Genomic DNA, 19,585 nt, shown 5'->3' with positions numbered 1-19,585 from the left:
GCAAGCAGATTCTTTATCATCTGAGCCACCAGGGAAGCTCAATGAAATTATGGACAGACACTATCTCTGATGGTAACTGATGGGCCTCTGTTAGATCCCCCTTCCTCTTAACTGGTATCAGCAAGACTGTTCCTAGCAGTGCTTTCTTCTTTCTCAATGCCACACACTTAAACTTTGCTGCTTCTGACATGCACCATACTTGGGAAGCAAGACTCCTAATCTTGTCAGAATAAACGTAAAACATGAGTGGGGAGGCTCAGAGCGCAGGCTGGTAGGAAGCCATGTGGGTCTGATAATATTCATTCTAGATGTTCAGTTCAGTTCAGTTCAGTAACTCAGTCGTGTCTGACTCTTTGTGACCCCATGAACAACAGGCCTCCCTGTCCATCACCAACTCCTGGAGTTTACCCAAACTCATGTCCATTGAGTGAGTGATGCCATCCAACCATCTCATCCTCTGTCATCCCCTTCTCCTCCTGCCCTCAATCTTTCCCAGCATCAGGGTCTTTTCAAATGAGTCAGCTCTTCACATCAGGTGGCCAAAGTATTGGAGTTTCAGCTTCAGCATCAGTCCTTCTAATGAACATCCAGGACTGACCTCCTTTAGGATGGACTGGTTGGATCTCCTTGAAGTCCAAGGGACTCTCAAGAGTCTTCTCCAACACCACAGTTCAAAAGCATCAGTTAGTTCTTCAGTGCTCAGGTTTCTTTATAGTCCAGCTCTCACATCTGTACATGACTACTGGAAAAACCATAGCTTTGACTAGACGGACCTTTTTTGGCAAAGTAATGTCTCTGCTTTTGAATATGCTGTCTGGGTTGGTCATAACTTTCCTTCTAGGGAGTAAGCGTCTTTTAATTTCATGGCTGCAGTCACCATCTGCAGTGATTTTAGAGCCCAAAGAAATAAAGTCTGCCACTGTTTCCACTGTTTCCCCATCTATTTGCCATGAAGTGATGGGACCAGATGCCATGACCTTAGTTTTCTGAATGTTGAGCTTTAAGCCACCTTTTTCACTCACGGCCTTTTACTGCCAGCATATTTGTCCACTCTGTGGGGGCCCAAGTGTCACAGCATTCCTGGGGAGCTAGTGTGCCCCTTGAACTCTTTACCTGTGTGACTGTTGTATAACACATCCTTTCCCTGCTAGACTAGATCTGGGAGGGCAAGGACAGGCATGTTGTTCCCCACGGTACTGAATAAACAATAGAAAGGAAGGGAGACAAGGCTGGGAGAAGGAAGGGAGGGTGGGAGGCAGGAGAGCCTGAGACAGGTTTGTAGCAAAGTGTGACCCCTCCCCCTCTGCCAGCCTGGAACCAGGCCATGTGAGTGTCCATCTCATTTGTCTAAGCATCATTAGGAATTCAGAACCCCAAGTCATACTCTGCACAGAACTTCTCATCACAAGAACAGAAACATTATGAACAGGTTTCATTTCAAGGTTTCTTCCCAGATAAATTCCTAACTCAAACTAGAGAAATTAAATGTTCTGTTACCCTCATAACTGAGACCATCTCACTAGAAGAATTTGCTCTGTCCCCGTGACAGGAGAGAATGCTAAATGAGGGCCCTTCCAAGTGGCCACCCCAGTGTGTGCCAGAGTAGAAGTTCTAGATTCAACTGTCTATGTTCAGCTCTCAACATGAAACTTGCCAGTTTGGGGATGAGTTGCCATAACAGCTCAGTTCCTGTATCCCCTGATGCTGTATCCCCTGTATTTCTAATGCTGTGAAAGTGCCGCACTCAATATGCCAGCAAATTTGGAAGACTCAGCAGTGACCTCAGGACTGGAAAAGGTCAGTTTTCATCCCAATCCCAAAGAAAGGCAATGTCAAAGAATGTTCAACATACCGCACAATTGCACTCATCTCACACGCTAGTAAAGTAATTCTCAAAATCCTTCAAGCCAGGCTTCAACAGTATGTGAACCGTGAACTTCCAGATGTTCAAGCTGGATTTAGAAAAGCTAGAGGATCCAGAGATCAAATTGCCAGTATCCACTGGATCATTGAAAAAGCCAGAGAGTTCCAGAAAAACATCTACTTTTGCTTTATTGACTACACCAAAGCCTTTGACTGTGTGGATCACAACAAACTGTGGAAATTTCTTAAAGAAATGGGAATACTAGACCACCTTACCTGCCTCCTGAGAAATCTGAACGCAGGTCAAGAAGCAACAGTTAGAACCGGACATGGAACAATAGACTGGTTCCAAATCGGGAAAGGAGTACGTCAAGGCTGTATATTGTCACCCTGCCTATTTAACTTACATGCAGAGTACATTATGCGAAATTCTGGTCTGAATGAAGCACATGCTGGAATCAAGATTGCCAGGAGAAATATCAATGACCTCAGATATGCAGATGACACCACCCTTATGGCAGAAAGTGAAGAAGAACTAAAGAGCCTCTTGATGAAAGTGAAAGAGGAAATGTTGGCTTAAAACTCAACATTCAGAAAACTAAGATCATGGCATCCAGTCCCATCACTTCATGGGAAATAGATGGGGACACAATGGAAACAGTGAGAGACTTTATTTTGAGGGGCTCCAAAATCACTACAGATGGTGACTGCAGCCATGAAATTAAAAGATGCTTGCTCCTTGGAAGAAAAACTATGACTAACCTAGACAGCATATTAAAAAGCAGAGACATTACTTTACCAACAAAGGTCTATCTAGTCAAAGCTATGGTTTTTCCAGTAGTCATGTACAGATGTGAGAGCTGGATTATAAAGAAAGCTGAGCACTGAAGAACTGATGCTTTTGAACTGTGGTGTTGAAGAAGACTCTTGAGGGTCCCTTGGACTTCAAGGAGATCCAGTCAGTCCATCATAAAGGAAATCAGTCCTGGGTGTTCATTAGAAGGACTGATGCTGAAGCTGAAACTTCAATACTTTGGCCACCTGATGTGAAGAGCTGACTCATTTGAAAAGACCCTGATGCTGGGAAAGATTGAAGGTGGGAGGAGAAGGAGACAACAGAGGATGAGATGGTTGGATGGCATCATCAATGGAAATGAGTCTGAGTAAACTCCAGGAGTTGGCGATGGACAGGGAGGCGTGTCGTGCTGCAGTCCATGGGGTCGCAAAGAGTCGGACACAAGTGAGTGCCTGAACTGAACTGAACCTGGGCTCAGAGCCCAGCACAGCCCATGCAGTGGGAAGAACGCACTGCAGGAAGCACAGGCCTGGGTCTCTGTCCAGCTCTTGCCTTGTCATCTGTGTGTGGTCTTTGATCCTCTGGCAATGTCCCCTTCCAGGCTGTTGAGAGACGAAAATGATTTGCATATCATTTGCATGTTATACTTTGTCTCTAGAACACCTGTCCTGAGTTAAGAAGGAGGGCTTTAGGGCATCAGAGGCAGGGGGTCAGATCAGATCAGATCAGATCAGTCGCTCAGTCGTGTCCGACTCTTTGCGACCACATGAATCGCAGCAAGCCAGGCCTCCCTGTCCATCACCAACTCCTGGAGTTCACTCAGACTCACGTCCATCGAGTCAGTGATGCCATCCAGCCATCTCATCCTCTGGCGTCCCCTTCTCCTCTTGCCCCCAATCCCTCCCAGCATCAGAGTCTTTTCCAGTGAGTCAACTCTTCGCATGAGGTGGCCAAAGTACTGGAGTTTCAGCTTTAGCATCATTCCTTCCAAATAAATCCCAGGGCTGATCTTCAGAATGGACTGTTTGGATCTCCTTGCAGTCCAAGGGATTCTCACGAGTCTTCTCCAACACCACAGTTCAAAAGCATCAATTCTTTGGCGCTCAGCCTTCTTCACAGTCCAACTGTCACATCCATACATGACCACAGGAAAAACCATAGCCTTGACTAGACGAACCTTTGTTGGCAAAGTAATGTCTCTGCTTTTGAATATGCTATCTAGGTTGGTCAAAACTTTCCTTCCAAGGAGTAAGCGTCTTTTAATTTCATGGCTGCAGTCACCATCTGTAGTGATTTTGGAGCCCAGAAAAATAAAGTCGGACACTGTTTCCACTGTTTCCCCATCTATTTCCCATGAAGTGGTGGGACCGGATGCCATGATCTTCATTTTCTGAATGTTGAGCTTTAAGCCAACTTTTTCACTCTCTACTTTCACTTTCATCAAGAGGCTTTTGAGTTCCTCTTCACTTTCTGCCATAAGGGTGGTGTCATCTGCATATCTGAGGTTATTGATATTTCTCCCGGCAATCTTGATTCCAGCTTGTGTTTCTTCCAGTCCAGTGTTTCTCATGATGTACTCCGCATATAAGTTAAATAAACAGGGTGACAATATACAGCCTTGACGAACTCCTTTTCCTATTTGGAACCAGTCTGTTGTTCCATGTCCAGTTCTAACTGTTGCTTCCTGACCTGCATACGGCTTTAGGGCATCAGAGGCAGGGGGTCAAGGAGGCCCAAATCCTCCTCCCACCAGCTCCTGCAAAGTCCCTTAAAGGTCTGTTACTGAGTCCAAGCTCACTCTGCTTGCCGCACGACTGGACAACGAATCCGAGAGACTAGGTGTTGAGGCAAGGAACACAACTGTTTGGAAAGCCAGCTGACCGAAAAGATGGCAGGCTAGCACCTCAAAATAACCACCTTGTCAGGGCCTGGTTACCAGGTTCTTTTATGGATCAGAGGTGGGGGGGTGGGGGGCAGGTGAGGAAATAAGGTAAAAAGATGATTCAATCCTTGCAAAAGTCCCCTAGAATGGCTTCAGGCAGGGGAATGTGTTAGTTTCACTTTCTTACAGTCTTTCAGAGGTGGGAGGCTCAGGTTATCTCCCTGGGGCAGGCCACCGTTTATAACAAAGAGTTAAAGTCGCAGAAGCAGATCCAGTGTAAATTTAAAAGTAACCCTTCCCGGTTACAGGTCCATCCCACAGGGAGGAGGCTGGATGGAGGCAGATAAGAGATGCTTCCACCCTGGGCTTGCACACAACTGTCCCATGTCCTCCTTTACCCAGAAGCAGTGGCATCTCCATAGAGAGACGGGAATCTTCCAGACTGATGCTCGATGTGTGCTGTGTACCCATTAGAGAAAGGATGCTTTAAGAAAACTTTCATTTAAAAAGCTTTCACCACTACCCTGCAAGTATGATTACCTTCTTTCAGAGAACAGAGACTAAAAGACGTGAAATCATTTGCCTCCAGACTCTCAGGTCACCAGAGGCAGCCCTGGGATTGAAATCCTGCCTTGCCCGCCTCCCAGAATAGCAGCTCCTTCCACTGCACCGTCTGCCTCAGTGGATGGAGTCGATCAGGCAACCAGAGAGAGCACGGTTGTGTTGGGGTGAGGTCAACACAAATCATAGTCCATGGGAGGGTCTGCCGCAGGACATGCTCCAGACTTTGTGTCTCCATGCAGTTCAGCGCCCTCAAACTGCCAGATCAAATAAACCTCAGTGGAAGCAGAGACAGAGGCAGTTACCACGCAGCTCTGTAAGATGATGCAGGGAGAGAGAGATGGCTTCGTGGAGGAAGCCAAATGAGACAGGCAGCTTGTGTGATGTGCGGGCCCTCCCTGTGGGGACAAGGCCAGTCCAGCAGGTCCTCCTTGCTGGCCCTGGATGGGGAGACCACCCAAAGGACCGATTTCTGCCTATCACTGCAGAAATGCATTTAAGTACAAGAGGACTGGGGGCTTCCCAGGTGGCTCAGTGGTAAAGAACCCACCTGCTAATGCAGGAGATGTATGCGATGTGGATTCGATCCCTGGGTGGGGAAGATCCCCTGGAGGAGGGCATGGCAATCCACTCCAGTATTCTTGCCTGGAGAATCCCATGGACAGAGGAGCCTGGTGGGCTACACCCTGTGGGGTCGCAAAGAGTTGGACTGAAGTGACTTAGCATGCACATAAGAGAGGGCCACTTATAACTGTCCCTGTGAGTCTCTAGTGTTCTGCACAGTGACTCTTCACTAACATTTAAACCCGTCAGGAGTGCCCGAGGCAGCGTTGCTCCAGGGAGAGTTGGAGGCAGGGAAGAAGCTGGGGTGGGAAGGGGCATGAGGGGCAGGAAGGAGCATGGCGCCAGCTTCCATGGGGAATACAGATCACATGAGATCAGAGACTGGAAGCTTCTGACAGAGGAACAGGTCAGGGGGTGGGGTTCAGGGCTGACGCTGAGAATAACACAAACATCAGCCTCCACCTTTGCAGCGGGGTGTCAACTGAAAGGAAAAAAAAAGTCACAACCTGTAAGTAGAGTTGTTTTCTTTGGTGGAAATGTTAAAGACTCAAACTTGGGAGGTAGCCTCTCAGTAGCCCTGAGAAAACTGCTCCACGGAGGTGGGAGGTGGAGTCAGGCTATGTACAAGTTTGCAACAAAGGGAGCAGGCAGTCTGAACATCAAAGATATTGTGAGGTAAGGCAAATCAGATATCAAGTTTATGGATTTAGTGTTCTTCCATTTATGGGGAGATGAAAGCCTCTGGGCTCATTGAATTTACTCCTTTTGTATGCACCTCAGTTATCAGGGGCCAGTTCCTGTTTCTTGATTGCTTACTTCCTCAATTCCCTGTTCACGTTAGGAATGGTAGATGCAGCGGATGGCTGCTTCTTGCATTCCCCAGGGTTCCTTAGCAATCACCATCGTAGCGGGTGATGGTATCTGCTGGATCGCTGGCATTGTGTTCCCTTTTGGGAGCCCTCATTGACATTTACGAAATCGCTGATGGTTGTGACCTTTCTTGCCCATGGATATGGCTGGAAATATTTCATTTCACAAGTTCAACTGGGCATGGTCGGAGAGACCACTGACTGTTGAAAATCCATGAACTTGGGTGAAGATTAAGAAAGGCTCTAAACTGCTTTGATCCAACCCTGAAGATGTGCTGCGGATCACAGTCACCTTCAACGTATAAACAAATCCAATGGAAACTGAGGCTTTGGGGAAAATTTTGGCTTCTGTCATAGCCCAGGAGCTCTAGGAAGTAATGAATTTATCAGGAGTCACTTCTCTACGCTATGGATGTGACAGCAAAGATACAGTCTAAAATTCTAATTTATCAGCTCACTCAAATGAGAGGCAGACACAAACAGGAGTGTCTTTCCCATGTTTGCCACCAGATGTATCAGTGCCCACAAGCTCAGATAATTTCATGTGCAGTAGTTTTTACCAGAGTCTGTGTGTGTGTGCGTGATCATGTCCAACTCTTTGCGCCCCATGGACTGTAGCCTGCCAGACTCCACTGTCCATGGGATCTCCCAGGCAAGAATACTGGGGTGGGTTGCCATTTCCTCCTCCAGAGAGTCTCTAGATGTACGTGGTTTTCTATCATTCTGCAAACTGTTGCTTTTCAAGGAAATGGCTGGGATGGAGGGAACACAAATGATTTACTTTCAGCCTTTTGATCCAAAAGTTTGGATCAATGAATAGTGACAGTCCTTACCCACTTCCTGACATCTCCCAGGAAGGGTTAGGGTTATCCTCTTTTGACCAAGGAGAAGAAGGAATCTCAGCCAGACAGAGAAAATTGTCTGAGGTCGCACAGGTAGTTCAGGAGGGAGCCAGGTCTCCAAACTCCAAACGTGGATTTTCTGATGCCCTGTCAGTGTCTGATGACATGTGTCTGTTAAGCTTAGGTTTGACCTCATGTGGCAGAAACCTCAACAGCGACCTAAACAATAGGCCTTCTCTCTCACATGAAGGAAATTGAAAGCTCTGGTACAGTAGCCCCAGGACCACATACCAGGGTTTGCAGAAGGCAGTCCTGGTTTATGGCTGATGTCCTACAAACATTATTAGCACTCTCCAAAGTGCCCAGGTGTGGATAATAAACTACAAAATCATCCCTAGTGAGTACGGACACAGTTTCCTTCTAACTTCCTGCTCCAGCATCTGAACAGGTGGCTTTCATCCCATAAGAGTTCTATGTATAGTTATGCAGCTTGAGAGTTGTGGAACTCGCAGGAGCCTCATTCATGTTGTACCCATTATAGATTTAGTTTGACGATTTTCCAAAATATGAAGTAAAATGTCATGTGGATCAGATACCGTCTCTTATTCTCAGCATGTTACCTTGGGGGCTAAAAGCAGTGCTGTCCCAAGAGGGCTGCTGAAGCGGCAGCCATCACATTCACCATCCTGACAGCAGAAAAGAGGAAGGGCAAAAATGGAATCACACCTCTTTGGTGAAAACCTAATTTTCAGGAGAATTCATGGAAACTCCACCAAGATTTCTATTCTTATCTCATTGCCACACTTAGCTAAGCACATGTTGCTCCCAGTAATGTAGACATTCTTTTAGTAATGGGAGAAGGAAAAAAATAAATCATCACCTTGGCTCATAGCTCCACTTTATGCCCCCGGACTTAGCAGCAAATCTCAGAGACCATCTTGTACCTGAATTTAGTTTAGGGAGCAGATGCCTCTCACTGACCCTTCTGCCTTTTTTGTCTCTCCTGCTTTATAGATTTGGTTCTACACCAACAGTATCTTTGGAAAAGCTGGAATCACTCCAGAAAAGATCCCATACATCACCCTGAGCACCGGTGGCATTGAGACTCTGGCTGCCGTCTTCTCTGTAAGTAAACCCAGGGTTATTCCTGAGAACATCATGGGGTTTAAACAGCACTGTGGGAACCTCCAGGGGACAAACCAGCATGCCTTTAAAGGAACATGCCCTTTGTCACTCCGAAGGTGTCTGAATTTGGGGGGTTTATCATGCAGTTATCACTGATGTTTCAGCCATCTAGAGAACATTCTTATCTACATCTTGTTTCCCTGTTGTCTTCTTTTAAATAAGTAACTCCTTTCTCTGAACTCTCACCTAGTACCAAATGTCACACTGTGATGGGCACCCTGTGAAGAGGCCGTAGCTCCCTGGGAGGCCAGATCAGAGTCTATGCAAACCTAAGTTCTGTTACCATGACTTTAAAACCACTGGCTATCATCACCACCCCCAAACATGTAGGAGTTTGCCAGGCAGAGAAAGGAGAAAGGACACTTCAGTCCATCGGTTCAAGAGGGAAGCTTTAATGATAAGCCACAATGTTCAAAAGAAGAGAGACATAGAGCTCATCACTCTTTCTCAACTTGAGTGTGTACAATAAACATTGAGGGGAAAATAAAACCTTAGGGGTTTCAGAATCTAGCAGCAATTGCACAGGTTTTGCAATCAGACCAAACCAGCATTGAATCCTGGCTCTGGAACTTCTTCACTGCGTGGTGTTGGACAATGCATCCCACCTCTCTGTTCTTCAGTTTCCCCCTTTACGAGCTATTCCTTTCTCGTCTACCTTGACCTTGATGAAGTAGCTCATTTATTTCCACTTGTGCTCACTGATTTGCGCTGCCAAGATTAATGCCAGTGCCAACAGGCAGAGGCTTCTAATTGTATTCCTGCCTCATTTTCGAAAGAACAGTTTAATTTGCTCCTTGCTCTTAATGGAGCATTCTAACAAGATGCTTTTAAAAACACATGTCATGAAATTGTTGAGACCCGATGCTTGTCCCTTTTCCACTCACGGTCTTTTTGTTAGGAAAACATATCTTGATGTTTCACAACCTGGAAGTTTCGCAAAATTCTTGTCTCAATTTACAGACTGCACACAATTGTCATTAGTAATTTTTACATTGATCAGCAAGAAAGCACAGTCAGCCTGGAATGAAAGTGATGGGAAAATTACAGGGTTTTTTGAGGGTTTTTGTGTAAAGTATTTTGTTGCTATAAGAAATCAACATGAGCTCATTAGAGTAAATTCATAAAATACAGAAAATAGAAACAAAGAAGAAATACCTACAATCATACTACCCAAGTATGTTTGGCAAAATTTCTTTTGTTCTCTAGACATAGACAGCTGTATTAATCTTACTCAGTATAATGCTATCTTTAGCTCAAAATTGCTAATTATTAGAGAGATGCAAATCAAAATTACAATGAGGTATCATTTCACACCAATCAGAATGATCATCATTAAAAAGTCTAAAAATAACAATTGCTGGAAAGGGTATGGAGAAAAAGGAACCCTCCTACACTGTTAGTGAGAATGCAAATTGTTGCAGCCACTGTGGAGAACAGTATGAAGTTTCCTTAAAAAGCTAGAACTGGAGTTGCCTATGATCCAGCAACCCACTCCTGAGCATATATTCAGAGAAAATTGTAATTCAAAAAGATGCACGCACCCCAGTGTTGGTAGCAGCACTGTTAACAATAGCCATGACATAGAACCAACCTAAATGTCCATCCACATAGGAGTGGATAAAGAGGATGTGTTATATATAGATATACAATGGAATATTACTTGGGCATAAAAAAGAATGAAATAATGCCATTTGTAGCAACATGGATGGACCTAGAGATTATCATACTAAGTGAAGTAAGTCAGGCAAATATCATATGATATCACTTATATGTAGAGTCTAAAATATGACACAAATTAACTAATTTACTAAACAAAACAGACTCACAGGCATAGAAAACAAATTTATGGTTTCCAAAGGGGAAAGGTGTGGGGGGAGGGACAAAGTGGGAGTTTAGGATTAGAAGATACACACTGATATATATAAAATAAACAATAGTCCTCCTGTATAGCACAGGGAACTATACTCAACATCCCCTAATACCCTATGATGGAAAAGAGTATGAAAAAGTGTACATATATGTAAGTATATACATATAACTGAATCACTTGGCTATATACCACAAACTAACACAAACTGTGAATCAACTATAATTTAAAAACTCCTATCTTTAGACTAATTTTAATTCTGCTTTTTGTTCACCTAAACTTATGTCCCAAATAATTTTCCATTTTATTATTTATTATTTGAGTAAATTTTTATTGATGGTGGTGGTTTAGTCACCAAGTATTATCCATCTTTTGTGACCCCATGGACTGGAGCCCACCAGGCTCCTCTGTCCATGGGATTTCCCAGGCAAGAATACTGGAGTGGGTTGCCCTTTCCTTCTCCAGGAGATCTTCCCAACCCAGGGATCAAACCCAGGTCTCCTGCATTGCAGGCGATTCTTTATTGACTGAGCCACCAGGGAAATTTTTATTGAAGTATGACACATATACAGAAAAAGTACACAGATTGTTGCCCCCTCTGAATTAACACTATTTGTGAAAACTGTATCATTCTTCAAGAACTGGCTGTAAAGCCGTGTCCTTAACCGTTGTCTATGGGGTGAGGTTGTTGAGTGTCTCTGCTCAAATGGCAGAGCCACACTGCCCAGAATCTGATCCCAGCTCCACCCCGTTTAAACTGCATGACCCCAGTGAGATATTCAACAGCTCTGTGACCCAATTTCCCCATTTCTATAATAAGGACACCATCCCTGCCTGATAGGGAAGGAATGAGGATTAAACAAGTGGGCACATACTTAGTGATGCACACAATGCCTGGCACGTTATGTAATTCAGTGAGTGTGAACTGTTCTAGTTCTGGCTAGGTAGGTTCCCATTGTTTGTCACTTTAAATAAGGCTGTGATGGACATTCTTGCAGAGAGCAGGACTTTTCAGCGTCTCTCGCAATCTTTCCATAGCTGAGGAAGCCAGTTCAGCTCAGTTCAGTGGCTCAGTCATGTCCGACTCTTTGTGACCCCATGGACTACAGCACACCGGGCTTCCCCATCCATCACCAACTCCCAGAGCTTGTTCAAACTCATGTCCATCAAGTCGGTGATGCTGTCCAACCATCTGAGGAAACCAAGACCAGACGAAATGACTTACCCAGGATCCCACAGCAGTAGGTCAGAACCTGAGGGTGTGGGGAGCACTAACATCTAAGGCCTCTCTCTTCCCAAGGCCCTGAGTGCTTTCCCTGAGGTCTCAGGAAGGCACACATCAATCCTGGCAGTCCAGTGACTGTTTGAAAAAGGAGCCAACAGACGGTGTGGTGATGCTTCCAGCCTCCGTCTCTCTGACCCTAGGCTTCTGGTGCCCACTCTCTGGCTGGCAGATCATCCTTAGTAGAGCCAACAGCCTTTGATGAAGTCCTTATGAGGATTAGTCCCAGGAATGAGGGAAATGACTTTGCCCTCCTGGGAGAGAAAGAGAGGACTTTTCTAAGATCAGAGCTAGGGGTCAGAGCCTCTGAAGAGTCTGCCCGCTTCTCCAAGTCTGGATTTTGATGGGCTACAGTCATTTGGATCTTGCACATTCCAGAGGTTCGGGCATCTCGGTGAGGGCCCAGAGCAGGGATGTTGGCTTCATAGTGTTGGTGCATGTGTGCGTGCTAAGTCACTGCAGTCGTGTCTGACTGTAGCCCACCAGACTCCTCTGTCCAAAGGATCCTCCAGGCAAGAGTACTGGAGTGGGTTGCCACGCCCTCCTGCAGGGGATCTTCCCGACCCAGGGACTGAACCCAGATCTGCTGCATCTCCTGAATTAGCAGGCAGGTCCTTCCACTAGCACCATCTGGGAAGCCCAGGTGTTGGTGAAAGTGAAAGTCGCTCAGTCACGTCCCACTGTTTGCCACCCCATGGACTTCCATAGTCCACGGAATTCTCCAGGCCAGAATACTGGAGTGGGTAGCCTTTTTCTTCTCCAGGGGATCTTCCCAACCCAGGGATTGAACCCAGGTCTCCTGCTTTGCAGGCAGATTCTTTACCAGCTGAGCCACAAGGGAAGCCCAAGAATGCAGGAGTAGGTAGCCTATCCCTTCTCCAGGGGATCTTCCCGACCCAGGAATCAAACTGGGGTCTCCTGCATTGCAGGCGGATTCTTTACCAACTGAGCTATCAGGGAAACCCCAGATGTTGGTGGACTTACTCATTCATGAGTTCATCCATGCTACAAACAGCTTATATCATGCTTGTGCTTCAGAGTCACCAGTAACATTATTGTGACCTAAGGAGAAAGACATAGAAACAGACACCTGTCATGTGTAACACTGGGATGTGCTCTCCTTTGAGGGATTCCAGGAGGACTTCCTGGAGGAGGGACATAAGAGTCTGAGAGCTGAAGGGCCAGCGGGAGTTAGCCAGGTGAAGGGCAACCTGCCCCATGGCCCTGTGTCCAAGCTCCCAATCTGTGCTCCCTCCTAGTTTATCTTCTAGGAGAGTTGAAGATGCAGATTAGTTCACTGGAAACAGTCCTAAAAATGGTAGCATTTACACTAATCCTCGGAAATATCATGAGATTAAATTCAGCATGAGGCTGGGAGTCTGTAATGGAACAATGTGTGGGGGGAGAAAGAGTTTGGGCTCTAGGGCCTGCTGCTCTGAATTCAAATCCTAGTCATCTTTTTACCAGCTGAGTGGTTTGAAGGAAATTGCCCAAGATCTCTGGATTTCTTTACTCATCTTTAAAATAGGTACATAACCACGCCCAGCTGTGGAAGGCAGAATATCGACTTCCCAAGTGTCCACTTCCTAATTCCTGGAAACACACATATGCTATTTTACATGGCAAAAGAGGTTTTGCAAATGTGATGAAGTCAAAGGTTTAGGATGGGGAGGTTATCCTGTATTATCCGGTAGGTCCAGGGTAATCACAGGCATCCTTATAAGAGAAGCAGGAGAGCTGTAATCAGAGAAGGAGATGTGATAGTGTAGCGGAGGTGGTGTAATGTTGACTCTGAAGATGATGGGAGGGGCCACAAGCCAAGGAATGCAGGCGGCCTTGAGAAGCTGGAAAAGATGGAGAACAGATCCAGAAGGGACATAGCCCTGCAGACAACTGACTTTTAAAAAAATAATTTTATTTATCTATTTATTTCTGACTGTGCTGGGTCTTCGTTGCTATCAACAGGCTTTTTCTCCAGTTGCAAAGAGCAGGGGCTACTTATTTCAGTGCAAGTGTTTCTCCGGAGAAGGCAATGGCAACCCATTCCAGTACTCTTGCCTGGAAAATCCCATGGACGGAGGAGCCTGGTAGGCTGCAGTCCATGGGGTCCATGTGGTCGCACTGAGCAGCTTCACTTTCACTTTTCACTTTCATGCATTGAAGCAGGAAACGGCAACTCACTCCAGTGTTCTTGCCTGGAGAATCCCAGGGATGGGAGAGCCTGGTGGGCTGCCGTCTATGGGGTTGGACAGAGTCAGCCGCAGCAGCTTCTCATTGGTGGCTTCTTTTGTTGTGAAGCACAGGCTCTAGGGCACACAGGCTTCAGTAGTTGAGGCACCTGGGCTCAACAGTGGCCGTTCCCAGGCTCTAGAAAGTGAAGTTGCTCAGTCGTGTCCGACTTTGCAACCCCATGGACTGTAGCATACCAGGCTCCTCCGTCCATGGAATTTTCCAGGCAAGAGTACTGGAGTGGGTTTCCATTTCCTTCTCCCGGGGGTCTTCCTGACCCAGGGATCGAACCCGGGTCTTCCTCATTGCAGGCAGATGCTTTACCATCTGAGCCACCAGGGCTCTAGAGCACAGCTCAGTAGTGGTGGTGCACGGGCTTAGTTGCACTGTGGCATGTGGGATCTTCCTGGCCTGGTGTTCAAACTTGCAACAACCGACTTTTGCTCCATGAGACCTATTTTAGACTCATGACCCCCAGAACTGTGAGAGACTAAATATATGTTTCTTTAAGCCACTAACTGTGTGGTAATTTTTTAAAGCAGCCACAGAAAACTGATGCACCACCTTACAGCATTTGTCATAGAAACAAAACCCAAAGTACATGAAGGTCCACTGGGTGGTCCTGACAGTCAGTATTCAGGACATCTTTTGCTCCTTCCCTGGTGGCTCAGATGGTAAAGAATTTGCCTGCAATGTGGGAGACCCAGGTTCAATCCCTGGACCAGGAAGATCCCCTGGAGAATGGAATGACAACCTACTCCAGTGTTCTTGCCTGGAAAATTCCATGGACAAAGGAGCCTGGTAGGCTATAGTCCATGAGGCCACAAAGAGTCAGACATGACTGAGTGACTAACACTTGCCCCTTTCCAAGTTCTTATTACCTTGTTTCCAAATATATACTTACTATTCCTCCAACCCTGGGCAGTAATTGCCTATCAAAAGGACTTGCCAAGGTTGTTTTTTTTTTCCCTTCTTTCTTCTCACTGAGATTTTTGAGAGTCTATTAAAATGGCTTTGGGCCCTAAAAACACCGAGAAAGACATTTTTGTTCATTTGATCTGCAATTAATTTCGGCTCCTGGCATTGCCAGTCAGCTTGGGCAGTTGTAAATAACTGCCATCTTGCAGAAAGAGCTGGTTTTCCAAATTGCTCTTCTTGACACAGCATTAACTCTCTAATGAGTGAAGGTCCACAGAGTGTCACTCAGGCCACGCGAGCCCGAGGGTCTGCTGCCACGTGGCTGGCTTGTGGAATTCAAGACATTCCATTAAGAGGCAGGGATGTGTTTTAAATCAGGGTAAGCAGAATTCACATAAACCACTCTTACTCCTTCCTCAGTAAGTGTTTGCGATTGTCAGGGAATGGACTATGTCATCGAGCTCAAGTAAAAAAAAAAATCTACTGATTTCCACCACCCACTCTGCTTCCCAACAAGTCTCACAGTTTCATCATCAAAACCTTTAGTGTTTCCTTCAGTCTCGAGCCCCAGATCAACTGTGTTTTAGAGGAGAGAGTGGGTAGAAGTGATGATGCGGTGTGATGTGGTCCCCAGGCCCTGCCTTACCAGGTGGGTGACCTTGGGCCCATTATTTAGCCTCTCTGGGCCCCAGTTTTCTCTTGGAGTAAGCGGTGGGGTGAGAACAAATCCTTATCTAAACAGGTTTATCCTGAGAATCATACAGTGATTCACAGTGTTTGGCACGGAGCAGGTACTTAATAAACATTCATTATTGTTATAATGAATGAATGAAAATTCAAATTTCCCATTTGCCCAAAGTTGAGAATGGTTTAAATTATGATCATAAACCTCTTAAGATCACATTTTACTTTCCCAAGAGAGGCGGGAGGGAGGGACGTGTGCCCCTTAGAAGCTACAGAAGCTGTGGCCTGAAGCCATTTCTAAAGTGACTCAGAGGAGAAGGTCCTCCCAGGACTTGAAAACCTGGAGAAGCCTGGTCTGCTGGCAACCTCTGCTGCGATTCCAGTGGGTTCCCATCCAAGTCTGATTTTGCCCTTTGCTTGAAATGTCTCAAGACCACTTGAATTTATTATACTTAAGAATCATTTGATCACCTGGAATAACAATCATTTTGAAAGTTACCTTCTTCATTTCTCATACCTTTGGCCCAAACAGAGATACATGTCTCACACACATTCATCTTGGAAATAGAAATTTCCAAACAAAGGACTTCCCTTGTGGCTCAGCTGGTAAAGAATCCACCTGCAATGTGGGAAGCCTGGGTTCGATCCCTGTGTTGGGAAAATCTCCCAGAGAAGAGAAAGGCTACCCACTCCAGTATTCTGGCCTGGAGAATTCTATGGACTATATAGTCCATGGGATTGCAAAGAATCAGATATAACTGGCGACTTTCATTTTTCCGAACAAAATTTATGTTTCAGTGAATTATTTTTTAATGTGCAATTTAGAGAGAGCCTTTTTCAAGTAGAAAATGATTTGTGAGACCTTGGTCTTCTGAACATGGACTTAAATTCGCAGATAACCAAGGTCTCTGCTTCTTTTCAGACTGAGATTTGTGAAGGCAAAGATTAGGTTAGCACTTGCATATTTAAAACAGAAGTATAGCAGTTAAAAGTAATATGGAAATTTGACATTTTTTCTCACGCAATCTGTGTTGGCTTTCCTCTCTCAGCAAGAGAGCCGAGTCAGCAATAATAACAAACACATCCTGTGTTCCTTTCTCCCATCCTTCTATAACTAAAGCCTAACCAATAATCCAGCTTCTGTCTAGAGCATCACTAATTGTTGGTGTGACCCCCCTGAGCTGGGGGTCCTCAGGGACCCCCACCATCCCCAAGTGTCAAGATCAAGGACAACCATTTGGGATACTGCGGTGCTGGCCTCTGTCTGGGAGGCATCTTGCTCCAATGTTCAGGTCGTGTGCGTGTGTGTGTGTGTGTGTGTGTGTGTGTGTGTGTGTGTGACACACAGCAGGTTTGAAGAAATGACGACAGTTTTGTCAAGCTGGATTTCTGCAGCCCGAGTCTGCTTGAGTTCCCCTAGGCTAAGAGCCAGTCTATAATAAGCACCCAGTACATAGTTGCTTAATTGAGTGAGACTCAATTACAGCCATTTGGGAAAGGAGCATCTGCTAAGTAGATGGAGCGCTTTGCCTCTGGCTGGGATCCACATCCTCTGCCCCAGGCAGTCAGATCAGGGGCTCTGAAGGAGGTGGAGACCCCGGCAACAGCGCTTCCTCTCTCTGAAGTCCTGCGCACAGTCAGCGCACATGGCTGCTCAGGAGCAGGAAGTCAGGCCAGGCAAAGGCTGAGTCCGCAGGACCCAGCAGGATCAGAAAGGGCCCGGCCTGGAATAGGACAGAAAGAACATGGTGTATTTATATGTGTGCTCAATCACGTCTGACGTTTTGTGACCCCATAAACTGTAGCCTGCCAGGCTCCTCTATCCATGGGATTTTCCCAGGCAAGAATACTGGAGTTGCCATTTCCTCCTCTAGGGGATCTTCCCAACCTGGGAATTGAACCCATGTCTCTGGCATCTCCTGCATTGGCAGGTGGATTCTTCACCATTGAGTCCACTGAGTGAACTCTTACTGGGCCCTGCCAACCCTGAGATGTCAGGAATTCTACCAACTGCTGAGTTCTTCAAACCCTAGACACTTGGCTGCAAACAGGCAACACAATATAGACAGATTGACCTATAAAATTGTATAAAGTAATGTAAGTGAAGGGCTTCCTCGGTGGTAAAGAAGGAGCTGCAGGTTCAATCCCTGGTTTGGAAAGATCCCCTGGAGGAGGACATGGCAACCCACTCCAGTATTCTTGCATGGAGAATCCCACGGATAGAGGAGTCTGGCAGGCTACAGTCCATAGGGTCACAAAGAGTCTGACATGACTGAAGCAGCTGAGCATGCACAATGTATGTGAAACACTGTAAAGACACATTAAGTCAGATTTGAAAGCTTTGATTGAGTCACATTTGAAATAAATGAAATTTCTTGCTGTTACTGTTCAGTCACTCAGTCGTGTCTGACTCTGGGACCCCGTGGACTATAGCATGCCAGGCTTCCCTGTCCTTTAGGCTCTCTTTTCCTTCCCTCCACCCTTTCCTTCTTTCTTCATTTGCTTCATCATTTAACAGACAATATGCTAAGCCCTGCTCTCCATCAGACCTGAGCTCCCTGTATGTGTTTGCTACAGCTGCACACAGACTGAGTATCACAAACTGAGTGGCTTAGATGCAGACCTCTCACCTTTCTGGAGGGTGTTCATTGGAAGGACTGATGTTGAAGCTGAAACTCCAATATTTGGCCACCTAATGCGAAGAGCTGACTCATTTGAAAAGACCCTGATGTTGGGAAAGATTGAAGGCAGGAAAGAAGGGGACGACAGAGGATGAGATGGTTGGATGGCATCACCGACTGAGTGGACATGAGTTCGGGTAAACTCCAGGAGTTGATGATGGACAGGGAGGCCTGGCATGCTGCAGTCCGTGGGGTCACAAAGAGTCAGACACGACTGAGCAACTGAACTGAACTGAAGTCTGAAACAAGGTGTTGGAGGATGGATTCCTTCTGAGGTTGAGAGAGGATCTGTTCTAGGACTCTTCCCTGGCACCTGGACATTTGCTGGCAATCACTGGCTTTCCTCAGCTTGTGGAAACATCACCCTGATCCCAGCCTTCACCGTTACGTGGCCTTCTCCCTGTGTGCGTGTCTGTGTGCACATTTTCCCCTGTCTATAAGGACACTAGTCATCCTGGATTAGGGCCCTGAGGACCTCATTTGAACTTGATTACCTCTGTTGTTGTCATTATTGTTAAGTTGCTCAGTTGTGTCTAACTCTTTTGTGACCGCATGGACTATAGCCCACCAGGCTCCTCTGTCCATGGGATTTCCCAGGGAAGAATACTGGAGTGGGTTGCCATTTCCTCCTCCAAGAGATCTTCCAGACCCAGGGATCTACCCTGCGTCTCCTGCGTTGGCAGGCAGATTCTTTACCACTGAGCCACCAGGGAAGCCCGGTTACCTCTGTGAAGACCCTATTCCCAAATCAAGTGACATTCTGAGATACCAGGGCTTAGGCCTTCAACCTGTCCTTTTTGGGGAGGACACAGTTCAACTCATTCATTCCCCAAGGGCAGGGACTCCTGTCTCTCCTCTGTGCCCCAGTGCCAGGGCCTCCCACAATGAAGGAAAGAAAGCTTTGGGAAAGTGTGTGCATTCTTTTCGTAATTCTAGATGTTACTTGTCTTACTGACAGTGAGGAGAGGTACTGTAGTACAGGGGTTAAGAGCAAGACTCTGGAACCAGACTACCTGCACTTAAATGGCGGCTCTGCCTCTGTGTGACTTTGGGTAGGTTGCTCAACCTCTATGAGCCTCAATTTCTGGATGTAACAGAGGATGATAGTAGCATACCCTAATAGCATACCCTAGCATACCCTAATAGCATAATAGAGACATTATGAAGATTAAGTTATTGCAATATACATAAATGTGTCTAGAACTATGTCTCGTGTATAGTAAGTGCTGTAATGGTGTTCCCTAGACCATAATCAAGGTAGCATGGTGTTGACAATAAGGATAGCTGCAGATCAATGGCGTAGAATAAAGTAAGAAATACAAAAGGTGCCAAAGTGACTTAATGCAAAAGGATAGTCTTTAT

General features: G+C 46.0%; 1 protein-coding gene across 4 annotated transcripts in view; it reads left to right on the top strand.

The window, feature by feature from the left end:
* Positions 1–19,585, top strand: part of SLC2A9 (solute carrier family 2 member 9) — a 242,496-nt gene that overhangs the window by 129,740 nt on the left and 93,171 nt on the right. For all 4 annotated transcript variants that reach the window (XM_070791806.1, XM_070791804.1, XM_070791803.1 and 1 more), the window contains one exon: positions 8,392–8,502. In XM_070791806.1, coding sequence (XP_070647907.1) covers positions 8,392–8,502 — 111 coding nt within the window. The remainder of the gene's footprint in view (positions 1–8,391; positions 8,503–19,585) is intronic.

This window comes from Bos indicus, chromosome 6 (genome assembly GCF_029378745.1).
Source record: "Bos indicus isolate NIAB-ARS_2022 breed Sahiwal x Tharparkar chromosome 6, NIAB-ARS_B.indTharparkar_mat_pri_1.0, whole genome shotgun sequence".
Taxonomy (NCBI): Eukaryota; Metazoa; Chordata; class Mammalia; order Artiodactyla; family Bovidae; genus Bos; species Bos indicus.
This window is presented reverse-complemented; position numbering and strand designations above follow the sequence as displayed.